At 38.3% G+C, this 15462-nt stretch overlaps 1 protein-coding gene across 1 annotated transcript in view; it reads right to left on the bottom strand.

The window, feature by feature from the left end:
- Positions 1–640: 640 nt before the first annotated feature.
- Positions 641–15462, bottom strand: part of Faxc (failed axon connections homolog, metaxin like GST domain containing) — a 73742-nt gene continuing 58920 nt past the window's right edge. The window contains exons 5-6 of the mRNA XM_010637369.2: positions 9606–9722; positions 641–2612 (exon numbers count right to left, since the gene is read on the bottom strand). Of these exons, the coding sequence (XP_010635671.1) occupies positions 2323–2612; positions 9606–9722 (407 nt within the window). The 3' untranslated portion in view covers positions 641–2322. The remainder of the gene's footprint in view (positions 2613–9605; positions 9723–15462) is intronic.

Here is a 15462-nt window from a genome sequence, read left to right as displayed (position 1 = left end):
ACATATGCAACCTACATAATCATCGTTACAGTGAAAATCCACCACATTTAGTGCTATACAATACAAATACATTGTAGGCAGAATTTCAGACATTTCTTTCCAGTCAAAGGTGGAAAAGGGAAACTCAGTTCCATGAAGACAGGTCTACAGCTGTTCATTAAACTCACTTTCTTGGGCCAGGAGTTCCCCTAATGCCACAGAAATGCCTCTGCTGTCTTGGAAAATGCTTGCTAAAGAGAGGAGAGGCAAACAATCCTCCCAAATGATGCTGGAAACTATTCGTGCATATCTCCTCCACCCTATTCATGTAGGCATCAAATAGTCCCCTCAAATAGGTATGGTTTTAATAAAATATTAGCAACTAAATTTTCTTTATAAAATATTAGCAAGTAATTTTTCTGTAGAATAAGAATTTCTAACCTAGAATACTTCAGCATTCATTCACAGATGCAAGAGCTATATGCAAAAGGTTTTCTTTTTTTCAAGTACAGTACATCAGAAGCATCTGTCTTTTAAGAAATGCCTCTAAGCCAGATGTGGTGGCACATGACTATAATCCCAGCACTGAGTAGGCTGAGGCAGGAGGTGCGCTAGCATTCAAGGCCAGCCTGGTCTATGGAGTGAGTCAAAGGTCAGCCTGAACTATATAGTGAGACCCTGTCTCAAAAAAAACAAAAAGAAAAAGGAAAAGAAAGAAAATGCTTCTCACCAACAATAAATAATCCTTAATCAGAAGCAAAGTAATTTTTTTTTTTTTTTTTTTGCAGTTGCAAATCTTAATACTTGTTCTCCTGGCCTAAAGCCATAGCATCCATCATACAGGATCCTCACCCCATATTTCCTTAGAAAATTCCCTAAGTCAACAAAACTATCGTCAGAGATGAGAGTGCTTTCTTCAATGTGAATAACCAAAATAGTCCCTGTGCTCTGTGGAGAGCACGAAGGAGATCCTTAAGAAATACTGAGATCTGTTCTGAGCATTTCCCACCTCTCACTGGGCAGCAGCTGAAAACTCCAGAAAAGGTGCAGCACTAAAACTGCCTATCACTGCACAGAGTAACAGAGTATCACTGGTACAAGTAACATGATCCTCATTCTATTTCATCCTTTCAATATATCTTTGCAAGGCTTGCTTTCAAAAGAGACATTAAAAGTTGGCAAGCTTGTGCCTACAAAAAATCAATCAAATGCTTCCCCCTTCACCTCTATAACCCTCTCCCCCATATTCCTGAGCTTTACTCTTTCCAAATAAATCAAGCATAATGCTCTGGAGGCAACAAAGAACAACATTCTGGTGTGAGTTCAGGCTACAAAAGAAACATTTTCTGTAAAAATACTGTAGTGCTGACAACCATTTTAAGCCAATGATGATTTATAAAAATATTTCCAACGTTCTTTCAATGAAAGATTCTGATTCAAACAAGCTCACAAAGGGGATTGATGACAAAGTCCTAATGGTGGCCTTGTGTGTGCATCATCTGCTCAGCTTTTGCAAGTGACTGTGGTCATTGTTGCCTGAATATAGAATTCCTTTTCCTTCAGATCTTCACACAAATGAAGCACAATAAAGAATAAAATGTTGTGTTCATGTCACAATGCTTCCAAGAGGTTGAAAGCGCCATAGGAATGTTACTGCATGAATCCCCACAACGCCCCTGTGAGGTAGGTAGGTGGAGAGTATTGTCACCCCCCCTTAACAGGTGGGAGAAATGAGGCACGCAATAGTTAAGGGACTTGCCCAAAATCACATAGCTAGTCACTGGCAAAGCTTAGAATAAAACTTAAACTGATTAGCACCCAGCACAGTGCTTTGTACACAGTAGGTGTTCACTGAGTATCTATGGATTTTTATTTGACTTATGTTTAACATACAATATACATACATAGAGTACAAGTGGCTACCATAGGACATTTATCTCCTACATGTTTTCTGATAGCTCTCATACTTCATATCCAGGAGGATGAAGGACATTCAAGAATCTAACTCATACCTAAGCCCTCGGTTGAGGATGATCAATATAAACACTATCAGCTGACAAACTGCTCATTTACCTGCTCTACCACACAATGTTAGTTTTCAATGAAAACAAAAATGGACTTCAGGAACCATGCTGACTTTGTTGGAGGGGTGGAGGCTGTTTAAATGGAGCCATCTGAATGGTTCTGTGTTCTGTTTGTACAAAAAGAAGACGGCCACAGTCCAGTTAGCATACAGGCCATGCCCCAAGATCTCCTCCCAGTGCAGACGGATTTCTACCTGGGAAACTGGACCAACCCCAGGGAGTGGCAGCTCCAAAAGTAGAGGGTCAGTGAGGGTGGACGTCACTTGCACTGTTCATGGTCTGTGTAGTCATCCATGTCCACATCAGAATCAAAGAGTGAGTGTCCAGTGAAGTCTGTGTCTGGGGTTCTGGAAAAACTATTCTCTGCTCCTTCATCTTCAAAGGTCTCTGTCCTTGAGTAAAAGCTGAAATCTAGCAGGGGGGTGTGGGTTTTGCTGCCTTCGCTGCTCTCCTCAGATTCATAGATGGTGTTGTCGTCATCGTGGTGCCACTCAGGCCAGAATTTCCTCCTTATCCTCTCACAGTACATGGCAAGGTTGATCAGCTCACCTGCATGTGGTAGCAGAATAGGAGAAGACAGGGTTATTTTCAAAGTCAACCACCTAACAGTGTGTCGGGATGTCTCTGTCCCACCAAAATCCAACGTTGAAGCCTTAACCTGGTGAAGCTATTGGGATGTAAGGCCCCCAGGAAGTGAGTAGATTCAGAAGACAAAACCCTCAGGACTGGGATTAGTGCTTTATAAAGGAGGATCCAGAGAATTGCCAGCCCCTGCCACCCTGTGAGGGTGCCATGAGAAGCCCTCAGGGTCTAAGCCCTGGGACACAGGCCCTCACCAGACACAGAATCTGCTCACTCCACGATCTTCAAACACTGGAGGAATCAAATTTTGTTGCTTACAAGCCACCTAGTGTGTGGTATGTGAAGTAAGACATCCAGCCACTGGGCTTCCTGGGCAGTGTGGGAGAAATGGGCAAAGAAGACATTAGCAGTGTTTTCTCACAGATAAACTGTCAAAATATTTAGGTTTTTATGCACCTAATAAGAAAAGCCAGTTAGAAAAGTTCAATTCAGTAAGAAAGTGGGCTGAATGAAATTAGAGTGACTCCTACGGTAATGAGATGTGGAGGGGTAGTTTATCCAAAATGGCAGATAAATTACCATCGTTTGGCTTTGTGAAGCATTTTATGTTTGCATATCAAGAGAACTAATGATTTGATTGGTTCGTGTTTAAATTAATTTATAAAATACACCAACTGTTTGTTGCATTAAATCAGGCAAAAGTAATCATTCATTGCACAACTTTTTGTAATTTTACTATAGGCTGAGTGCTATGCCAAACTAGAAAAAATTATGTTAGGATAAAAACTTTTCCCTAAATAATGCATAAAATGGATAACTCAGAATTGTCTTTACAGGTAAGTATGTCTGCAAATACATTTAGTAAAAATAAAATAATTTAATTTTTAAATAAAATTAAACAACTGTGCCAACAAATGGGTTTCTGGTCAATCCCAGGACTACTTCTTTTCCATGTGAATTAATGGGACATTGTGTGAAGTCACTTACATTGTCTAGGCATTTATCAAACATCCCATGGCATTTAGACTTCATTTCCTTATTCCAAATGAAAAATAAAGAAAAAATGTGAGTTTTTGCCTTTGATCCACCAGATGGCAACATTGTTTATAAAATACATAATTTGGCACTCTTAGAGGACATTATTTGCCCAAAATGTTCTTTGCATACTTTTAAGTCATATAAGTATTCACTTAATGTGTAGGTGATTCACATTTTATTGCAGAAAACTAGGAAATACAGTTAAGTAAAGAATAAGAAGAGAACCAAGACCTGTCATGTAAAGGTACAAGATCCCAATGATGAATGTAACTGTACTGTATACCTAAAATGTACCAATAAACTCAATGAGAAAAAAAAGAATAAAAGAATTACCAATAATCCCATTCTTCATAATAACATTTTCATTTATATTTTCCAGGAATTTATATTTCAAATAATTTATATTTATTTATATTTGCTACATAGGATCTACTATACCATCTGTTTTCTGTCCTACTTTTTCTACTTAACAATATACAATAAATATTCAAATTTCATACTATGAGAACCACGATAATTTCACAGTATTTTGTTATATGGATGACCATAATTTCATTTTGTTTTTACAAATCCCCTATAACATGTTATTTTAGCTGTTTCTTTTTTATTTTTGGTACCAGGGATTGAACTTGGGACCTTGCACTTTTGAGGCAGACAGCAGAACCACTGAACTAAATCCGCAGCCCCAAGCTGTTTCTTTATTAATAGCTCTGTTTACTATAGTCTGTAAATACTATTTTTCTATTAAAGAAAATAAGATATTTTCCTTTTGAAAAATTAGAAGTCTGTGTCAAAAGTATATAAATACACAAAGAAGGAAAAAAATCTGTTTTCATTAACCCAAGATAATCACAATTAAAATTTGGATTAATTTATTTCAGTATTATTTTCTATTTATTTATTGCTATTATTAACTATTATCTCCTGCAATGTTATTTTAAACATTTCCCTCTGTCATTAAAATTTTCAAAATATGATTCCTGTTTTCCTTAAATGAGCATATTCCTGCCACTATCACAAAATAAATCCAACTACTTCATGGGTCCTGTAGACCAATGGACATATACTGGTTCTAGCTCACTGTTTGTCTTCGATCACAACAGTGTAATTCATTCCATGTAAGAAATCATCCTGAGCGAAGCATGACAGTGCACACCTGTAATCCCACACCTGGGAGGCCGAGGCAGAAGGAATGCCACGAGTTTGAGGCCACCCTGCACTACCTACTGAATTCAAGCCTAGCCTGAACTAGCTAGTGAGACCCTGTCTCAAAAAGATAAACAAAAACATCCATTCTCATTGCTTGTTACTAGAAGATATTTACATATGCTCAGAAGGCAAAAGCTAAGAAGCCAACAGCTTTGCTCTTTCAGGGAACCTTTACTTATTTTCTCCCTCAAAGTACAGTCATGCAACACCACCCTGGGTACTGCTGCCAGTCACAGGTAACCAATCAAAATCCTTCCCCAGATGCTGTTCCCAAGGAACCACTAGAAAATCAGAATCTATCATGGCTCTATGACATTAATACCAGGATGCAATAATAAAAATTAATCATTGCATTGCTATACAGCTATCCAGTCCTTACTGTGCACCAGGCACTGTTTAAAGAGCTTTATTCATCTGCTGCATTTCATATTTACTTCGGTGGTCCTCATGCCCCTAGCCAGGATTTTCCTGTCTCTCCACTGATGATGAACAGCTGCGCCTGACAATTAACCTTGTATTACTTGTCCCAGACTATGTCTCTGCACTTTTTCCTGGGATCTCGAGAACTGAGCCACCCTTAATGGCAATGAGCCGTCATGATACGAAGTGAGCATTTTGCCACACAGCTAAGAAGTGTGGGTCTTGATGAGAAGGCCTCCTCCCCCAACCCTGCCGCTGAAAAAAGAGTGAATCAGCGCAAAGCTAGAGGTGGACTCTGCCTTTCTCTGGCTTTTCCAAGTCCTTCCTGGCCCAGGGTCCCCATCAGCTGACCTGTCAACATGATAACAGCCAGAAGAGTAGAAAAGGGCAGGAGCAGGAACCGGTGGTGCGACATATGTGCTATTTGCCCATAGTAACACAAGTACCTACACTGAAGATGTGAACTTTGTGAAATAACAGAAAAGCTGCATTTCTTCAAAGTGAATTAAACAAACAGATAACTTCAACCTCTAGACCTTTGAGGGTGAACCTTTCAGATATCAAGTGCCCAAACCCTCTTATTTATCACAAAGTGCCAACACTGCAGTTAAATCGAAATACTGAGGTTTTAGTTTAGAAAAAACAACTATTAACCGATGTTCAGCTGCTGGGATGACTTGGCTCACGTGCTGACAAAGGGCTCTGGGTGCCTGCTACGGCACGCATGCCATCACTGCCACCACTGCAAGTCTAAACTGCTAGGAATTACAGTCTGATGACATCCACAGTGCTGGTGCCGATGAGAGGTCAAGCACGGCTCTGCAGGGCCCGTGAAAGACCGCTGCTATAAGCTTTTTTAGAAAATAGCTTGTTACCCAGCAAAATTTTATATGTACATAGGTTGACTCAGTATTCCTCTTTTAGTACTCTATTTACTAAAACAAAAGCTAAAACTAAAGTATCAGTATTCAAAGATATATGCAGAATTACGTGTCAGCACAAAAGAAAAATAAGGAAAAAGGGAAGGAAGGAGAGACAGAGCGAAGGAAGAAAGGAGGAAGAGGGGATGAAAGAGAAGGAATGAAAAAACAGGAAACAAGACAAGAAGTGAAGACAGAAACAGCCCCAATGTCCAAAAATAGGGATTGACTGAATAAATTATCCATTCTGTAGAAAACAGTGCAGCTGTTAAAAAGATGTGATGCTCTGTTAAGGGAAAAGTGCAAGTTATAGGGTAATATGTATAGTATGATTCTATTGTTTAGTTTAAATAAATAGTAAAAAACAAACCACAACACACACACATATATAAATAAGTTTGTACACAAAAAAAGGCATGGAGAAATCCTCCATATTGATTGTCCACAGAGGGCAGGATGTTGGACATGGATAAAGGGAAGATCATAACATTGCTTAACCCTTTGTGGTATGATTCAACTTGAGACCATCACGTTTTACTTCATTAACTTGAAAATGCAATAAAATAAATTAGTAAAAAAATAAAATGATATTCTCAGACAGTTCAAGAAGATATTTATCAAAAAGCTGATCATTCCTCTACCCAGTGGGAAATCCTAGACAGAACAAAGAGTCTTCCTCTTGGAGCTTCTCAAATGGAAAATATTTCTTTTTAAAAAATGACGAGCGTTGCTAAACATGGTACCACACACTTGTAATCCCAGCACTGGGGAGGCAGAGGCAGGGGAATAGCTCCAAGTTCAAGGCCAGCCTGAACTATAGAATGAGAACCTGTTCTCTGTAGATGATTGTCATTTATTTTTATTCTTCTCAAACATTCTATCTTTTCTAAATTTTCTCCACTATACAAGTAATATTTCATATTTATATCTATGTCTAGACAGATATACACATGCTATATTAACAATTGCTGAACATTCAAAGTCTGTCTTCCTACTCATCTAAATTAAAGAAAATTTCTTACTATTTCAGACAACTCCAGAAGTAGCTTTGTAAGTAAAAGCTAGGATAAAAATCTAATATTCCTTCTTATACCAATATATGTGACAAGGCCAGCAGAGCCCTGTCTTGATCCAAGGTATGCACACTTCTGGTTTTCAGGCAGTTCTAAACCACTCATGTTCTCAGTTGTTTCCTCTGATTCCTTGTCTCAGTTTCTTGGGAAAGTCTCCACCATAGAGTAAGCAAAAGCAGGGAAAGAAGTTGAGACCAAATTAGTGGTTTGGCTGCATGTTAGCAGCTCAGACTGAAAGGTTTAGAAAGCATTATAGAGCTGATGCCTAGAATGATACTTAGACTCTGCAGACTTCATTTTTTCATGCTGCACCAATCCCAAGGGAGAACTGGAAGTCACTGGCACTTCTTTAAGAGTTAAAATACATGTGCCAGGTTGCTGGCACCTGCCTGTAATGCCAGCACTCTGGGAGGCTGAGGCAGAAGATTCACAAGTTAGCAACTAATCAAGAACCCATCTCCCAATAAAAGTTAAAAAAGGGAGGCTGCAGATGTAGCTTCAACCATGCACCAAACTCCCCCAAATAAGAAGGTGTCAGATTCCACAGGTGTATCTCGGGGTAGAATCCAAAATGAGTCCTCTAAAAAGGCTGATCATTTCTCTAAAGAAAATGCTAAATTTCTCAAGTCCTTTCAGGAAGCAAGACAGAAAGTAGCTAAATCATAAATACATTAACAAAATATGCTTCGTTTTGAATGAAGAGATCCTATATAATCTGAGAGTTCTACTGATAATAGATCCCTAAGTGCTACTAAGAAAAAGACTACCTCACTGGAGGTATAGGTGTGCAAGTAAATATCTGTAAGGGTTGTGTGTGCTCAGCACTATGTTAGTAAACATGAGTAGTGTGTACATGAGTGTGCAAGGGTGGTTGGGGGGGTGAAGGGAAGTGGAATAATAGAAAGAAATAGTGTATACAAAATAGTCCTAAATAAACTAAAAAAAATCAGTATCTTTTAGACTGTCAATTCAGATTTTCTGATTCAGAAAATAATTTTAAATGCTATAAACATCATCAGTATGATAACAATCAATTTAGAAAAATTTCAATGAATCACAAAACAAGGACTTAATGAAGTGCCTGATCCATTCCAGCCAAGTTTGCTAATATATCTGACGCCCCCAGACCCACAGAAAAGGGGATCTGAAGAGTAAGTGTGCTGCCCAGGACAGGGTCTGAACTCCAGAGCGGGGGCCTCCCCCACCCACTGCCCACTAACAAACGACCACCTGTCTTGCTGAGTTCCATGCATCCATCCATTCATCCATCCACCCACCCAACATTATTAATAGTATTCCATGTGCCTTTCTACTGGTGATCTCGTTTATATCCCAACCTGCTCTGTTGAGCATCAACTCTAATTAACTCTTGCCAATCACCTTCCAAAAACATACAAGTTGAACTTTGATCCTCACATCCATAGCCTCAGACACTTGCTTAGATGCTGCTTTAAACTGAAGAAGACATCAAACAGTTCCCCTCTTTGATAGTCCCAACTGCTATGTGTACCACCCCACCGCACCCTAATACACACATACACACAAATTTATATGCACAAAAGGAAACAGTCCCAGGACATGAACCCAAGGTGCACTGACTTTCCCTACCATTTTGCCACCATGAATTTTATTCCTGGCTATCATGCTTACCCTACCCCATGCTCATTGCCTCGCTCTGGTCTATTTACCTTCACTTTTTACCTTGTTCCCAATAGAACTGTTATTCTAGTAGCCCTTACAGCCAAGATCTCTCAAAAAAATACATTGTGTTTCTGTGCATATGTAATAATACAGTATTACTAATAATTCCTTGACATCAGACTTAGCATTTGTTGAATTTTCCCACAATATTGACTTTCCAGTTCTACTATTCTCAGTAATGATCCAAAGCTTCCCTTCCCCACTGGAGTAGCAGAAAGAGTTGAAATTCAAGTGATACAATCAAATAAAAACAACATGTGAAATATCTAAGACCAGTTCAGACTCAAAAGGAGCAGTGAGTTTATCGGTTCCACCTCACCCTGGTTGCCACAGCAACTGGATACACTAGAATGTGGTGAGCACTATTGCTCAAAGGATAACCAACAAAACAAGGGTACTGAATGGCATTCAAGCCCTGTTTCACAACAGTAATCAAGTCCCACTAACTAAGGAGCTGGCAGAGAACTGATCCTGGCCCCAGACACTACAGTCTTTGAGCACAGCCAAGCTCAAAGCAACAGCCTAGAATTCTACCCGCTGTTTCCCCTGGCCACCCACCCTAGCAACTCCTAAAAGCTAGAGAGGTTTGTAGGGCTTGCCTTTGATCAGCCGTTCAGGTCTTGTCCCTGGTAAGGTCCACATTGCCTGTGCCAAGTGTCCAAAGACAGTGGCATCGAGAGTAGAAAGTTTGGGCCCCATGATGTACTTCTTATCACCTGCAGCAGACAAAACAGAGAGATCACTGGGCTGACCCACACTGTCTCATGTGATCACAACAGCATTCAGCATACTTGTTTTATATGCTCATTGAACTGTGCAACAAAAATTCACAGAGTCAGAATGCATGCATGACTTTTTTCTTAAAAAAAAAAAACAAATTTAAAGACAATTAAACAATTCTGTGATATATCAACCTATAGGTAGCAAAACAGGGAACACATCCAGATAAGCATTATGAGAGAAGGTATTCATGGAAAAAGAGAGAAACGCTTACCAATTGACTCACAGGGAGCTTTATTGTCTTGAACTGTAGTAATTAAAGCTTGTGACACTTGAGAATTGCCTAGAAGTTGCTTAAGCCACCTCAAAAGTAACACAAACCAAGCACCCTCAGCTTTAGTGCTTACATGACTACATTAATACATACCCCGAAGCAAAACAAGAAGCCTAGACTGTCTCAGAAGTTTGGAGGATAGGTTTTCCATGGAATTTCCATGATCTTGGCAAGTTCTCAAAACTGAGGGCCGACTTGCTTGGAAAGCACTAAGAGAAGCCATGAGATCACAGGCCCAGCTCTAGCATGAGGCCCCCATATGAAGCTATTTCACCCATCTCTCCATTTCTACCACTATGGACTTAGTTCAGGCCTTGTCACCTGGACTATAACACCCAACTAATTAAAATTTTTCCGAAGTGTCTCCTGAGCTGCTCTCTAGGGTGGTGTGTAGAAGCACAAATGAAATTCAATCTACCTAAGTCGCATCCTGGCACCACTGTTCCTCATCTGGCCATTACCTAGCCTCTGAAAGTATCAGTTTTCCAATTAGGAAATGACAATGACATCGAAAGTACCTATTCCTTGGCACTGTGGTGAAACAAAACACATATACAGACAAAGCACTCAGCACCATATCCAGCTAGTTCAGGAAACAACAGCTCTCAAGATGACAGCCCTCGCCTTTCTCCAGTCCATTCCACATCCAACCTGAACACTTTCATCATGCCACTTCCTTTCATACACATTCTCAATCGCTTATGAAATGAGTTACAAAATAAAGTCCAAACTCAATTTGGAAGGTGAGACTTCATATACTCTGCTTCCCACCCACGTTCCAGCTTTATCTCTCACCCCTCCCTTACTCTAGCAAACCCGGGGAACAGCTGCCACTCTGTGCTTCCCACTGCTACACCTTTGCTCCCCAGTCCCCCAGCCTATGTGTGCTCTCCACCACCCTCTATCTGGTCAGTTCTTCAAGCTTAGCCACAGTCTCCTTTCAAAGCTTTCTGTCTACTCTGGCTGTGGGCAAAAAGAGCTTGCAGTTCGTTAAGTCCTGAGTTCAAATTTCATTTCTGTGCATAAAACAGAACTCCTGGATGTATAATACATGTTAACTTCCTGACTATGAAAAAGAGGGATTCACTAATTGTTGAGAAGAATAACTGAGATGACTTGAGTGGAACACAAAGAATATATCCTATCTCTTCTTCTCAAACCTCTTATGTAGCTTTTTTCCAATATTATACTATACATGTTTGCTTTTTTTTTTTGTAAGTTTTATCTTTCTAGCTAAATGGCAAACTCTTTGAAAGTAAGAGTCATGTCATATTTTTATTAACAAACTTTCATAACAAACTTTCAACATGGTTGGCATGGTTCTACATATTGTGCTCTAGAACTATCCACCTATTCTTGAGCAGCAAGCTGACATAGTTAGAAAACTGAGACGGGCAGGCAAACTGCAGAGATGGGAACATAACTCAATAACAGATGCAGCTGAAAGATGCTTTAAAAAGCATTTCTACTATACATTTCATAGGAATACCCTGTGCTAGGATAATTTGCTGAATATAACTAAAGTGTCTTTTCTGGTGAGGACGAGGAAGTCATTCACATTAGAGCCCTCTGGTATTTCCTAGGTCAATCAACTTCATCATTTGAATCTTGCCCCAGGATTTAAGCCTATATGGGAAAATATTACTTGGGCAAAAACAACACCAAAAATTACTAAGTGTTATTTGTTGTCAAGACCATCAGCTTGACAATGGTGCGTCTTGTTGGCTCTATGTCTTAGCCATTCCCCTGGTGGCATTAAGCAAATTAGGTGGGCAGAAAGACACCTCCCAGTAGCTCTCAGGCCATTCTGCTAGAGCAGGAGAGGTACACCCTTGGAGCATTATTGTGGGTTACCATACCCATGCCATACTTTCCTAATGAAATTATGTACTTTAGCATAATGGTAGCCAGGTATGCATCTCCGGAGAAATACAGAAAGCCCACTTGGTATGATGAACAGCAAGGTGTGTACACCTGTGAAAAAGTGTCAAATTGAGATTTTTACCTGCATAAATGGCTCATGTAGCATTTCTTGTGTATGTATCCCTGGGCATCACAGGGGTAAAATACATCCATACTAGTCTTCTGTACTACAAACATCTAATTTTCTATAATGGAATCCAGGTATGGTTCCCAGGAACTGTGCCTGGGGAAAACTCATCTGAATTTTCATCCACTGGCCAGACAAACAACAAGATGTGTACAAGAGCTCCAGAGCAGTAACAGGTGAGTTTTATCTGTGAAACGTTCATTGTTGAATTTCTTGCATTTAGAATTTTATTTTTTAAGTTTTCTTTTGATTTGTCTTGTAGAAGTGGCCTAATTCAGTGCAATGGTGCACAAAAACTTTGATCGCTATAGCTTTAGGTAGTATATGCCAAAAGGGCCTTCAAAATACAGTATAGAAATATATGCCCTGCTAGATTTGGAGACACATACTTTGAATTTAGAAATTTACTCTGGAACTCAGCCACTAGGTCTTTATGATTATAGTAATGAACCAAATGTTGTGAACAGATCTGTTGCTCCCATCTCCCAAACTAATCAGCATGTGACATTCGACAATTAGTTTACCAGTTTCTGACTGATGCTACGTTTGCTAACAGAGCACAAGTTGACCAGTATAGGAACTGTATGCAACAACAAAGCAGAAATTCCCAATAAAATGTTGCCAATTCATAACAAAGAATTGTAAGGTACAACCTTTAGATTTTTTAGAAAGTTATAACCCTGGCCTTATACACAGCAAAGAAAAATAAACTGGTAATGCTAATGTCAACATTGTGCCATGACGGAAAAACTAACCAAAAAAGCTTGAAAAATCTGAAACCTCAGATGTTAACTTTTTGAAAAAAAAAAAAAAAGTGGAGTAGATGTTCTTGATGAATTATGCAGCAACTATGAAGTCACTCAAAACACAAAGTATTGGTCAATGGTTGTGTTTTACTCAATCCTAAACATGTGGCATGAACAGTTTGGTAGTTTACAAAGAAAATAACGAGTGAAAAAATATGGGGAAATTTTCTTAGTGGATTGGGACTGGGATTCATAAGAGATCATTTACAGCAGAGAAAGAACAAAATATTTCTGCTCAGGGAATTATGCAAAAAAAAAAAAAAACTGTGGAGCACACTGGTGAGCTCACAGAACAAAGTGATACAACATCACAAAGACCTACTATGACAACAGGAAAACCAAAAAGTTATAACCTGTGCCCTTTGGAAAAAAAAAAAAGAAAAGGAAAACAAAACACATGTGACATCAGTGAAAGCAATTCTTGTACACAAAACATGTAGATTGCCTTAAATGTAACAACTAAAGCAGAGATTATTTCTGTGGTAGACTTTTGTTTGTATTTATATTGTAGTAGGTATTTATTTCTGTAGTAGGTTTTGTAAGCAAGTACACAGGTGATATGAAAATGTTGATGTTTATCCTAAACATGAAATACATATTAAGAATTTAATACTTTATTTTATTGATATTTTATGTTCCTGTTATTATACACATTGTATAATAAGAACTTCCTGACAAAACAGCAAGATGTCAAGTGTGTCCTACAGAAAAGACAGTAAAGCTAAGCACATGTGCTGCCAGTGTAAGCAATAGTGTTAGTATAGAATGTGCTGTTGTCATGTGTAATGGCTGCCTTATGAATGATAACTGAAAGACTATTCTTTCTGTAGAAAGCTATTGATATTTTCATTGAGCTCATCTAATAATTTGTTTGTTGTTCTTTTTTAGACTTTATACATCAAAAAAGTCATTGTTGAAAATTTTGATGCTTTTTAATAAACAATAAATATTAAAAATTCAATACTTTTCAAATTTCCCTGTTAAGTACTCACTGTTTGATATAATAAAACTCATAAAATTAAAATTAATAATTCATCAATAGAAATATTTATAAAGAATAGACGTGGGTTTTGTACATCCATCAGTATGCTCCTTTAACACAAAATCGCCATGATGCTCCGACTATGGACTGTGTCAGGGCTCCACTGATTCATGACCTAAACCCAGGTCAACTCATAAAATCGAAGCCATAACAGGGATTTTCAGCAATTTTGAGCAGCTTTATAGCCACTGGTTCAGAGAGGAGAAAACACGGTTTTAAAAAAGAACAACAGTGGATTTCTGATCAAAAAGTAAGTTTAAAAAAAAAAAAAACAACTGTTGATCTCCTTGAATTGCTAAGAAAAAGTGTTCTGAGGAAAATGCCAGAATAATCTAAACAAAGTAAGTTTAAAAAAAAAAAAAACAACTGTTGATCTCCTTGAATTGCTAAGAAAAAGTGTTCTGAGGGAAATGCCAGAATATGAATTGTAAAGTCTGCTGTAGAAGCCAAAGACTTTGGGTGCAAGATGAAAAAACAGAAATGGATAAAATATTTGGAAAACTTTTTAGAAGGGCACATAAGACCTTGGCAAATTTTTTTAAAATAATAAAATATACAATCACTTGAACCCATAATCAACTAGTGTATATAGATAACTGAGTTAGTTAGTAATAGGCCCACAATAAGAATGCTGGTGCCAGATCTGCTGACCTCTGGCCCAGTGTTCTTTGGTCTCCACCACATGCCACACACATCATCACCTCAGAGGCAAAGACCCCATGGAACAGCGGGAAGGTTGGCTATAAAAGTTTGCAGAAGGATGCAGAGGTCAGGATGGAATATGAAATAGAAAAAGACAAAAATCAGAAATCTGAAATACTGTTAAAAGTTGCTTTCAAAGAAAACATTGGATGGACTGTAGTACCTGGAAAGTGTGGAATGATGCAAAATTCTATGTTCATATACAGATATAGAATAATTATAAATTTAGAGAATATAAAAATATCCTGTCATTAAAAAGTCCTCAGAGTATCCAATAACAGAAACCTTATTTAAACATTTACTTTGAAATATTTTGAGATGTACAGGAATGTAGCAAAAATAGTACATCCGCTAATGCATTCCTCTTATAGAACCACAGTCCACTTATGAAAAGTAGGAAATTAACCATTATACAATACTAATAACTGAACTATAGACTTTATTTAAATTTTATTATTTAACTAGTTCCTTTTTGTTCTAGGAGCTAACCGTTGCATTCAATTGTCCTATCTCTTTAGTCTTCAATTTGTGAAAACTTCTCAGTGTTTGTCCTTCATAACCTTACACTTTGGAAAGAATACTGGTTGGTTATTTTATAAAATATCCATCAACTTGAGCTTACCTAAGATTTTCTTGTGATTAGAGGAGATCATGCATTTTTGTTAAGAATACACAGAAGTAATAATACATCCTTCTTTGAGGGATAATTTTATGTCCCTACCAGACTAGGTCATGGATATTCTGCTATTTGTTCAAACAATATTCTAGGTGTGTCTGTGAAAGTGTTTCTGGATGAGGTCAG

The sequence above is a fragment of the Fukomys damarensis genome, unplaced genomic scaffold, assembly GCF_012274545.1.
Source record: "Fukomys damarensis isolate Sample0158 unplaced genomic scaffold, DMR_v1.0_HiC HiC_scaffold_14, whole genome shotgun sequence".
Lineage (NCBI taxonomy): Eukaryota > Metazoa > Chordata > Mammalia > Rodentia > Bathyergidae > Fukomys > Fukomys damarensis.
Note: the sequence above shows the minus strand (reverse complement) of the source record. Positions and strands in the feature narration are given on the sequence as shown.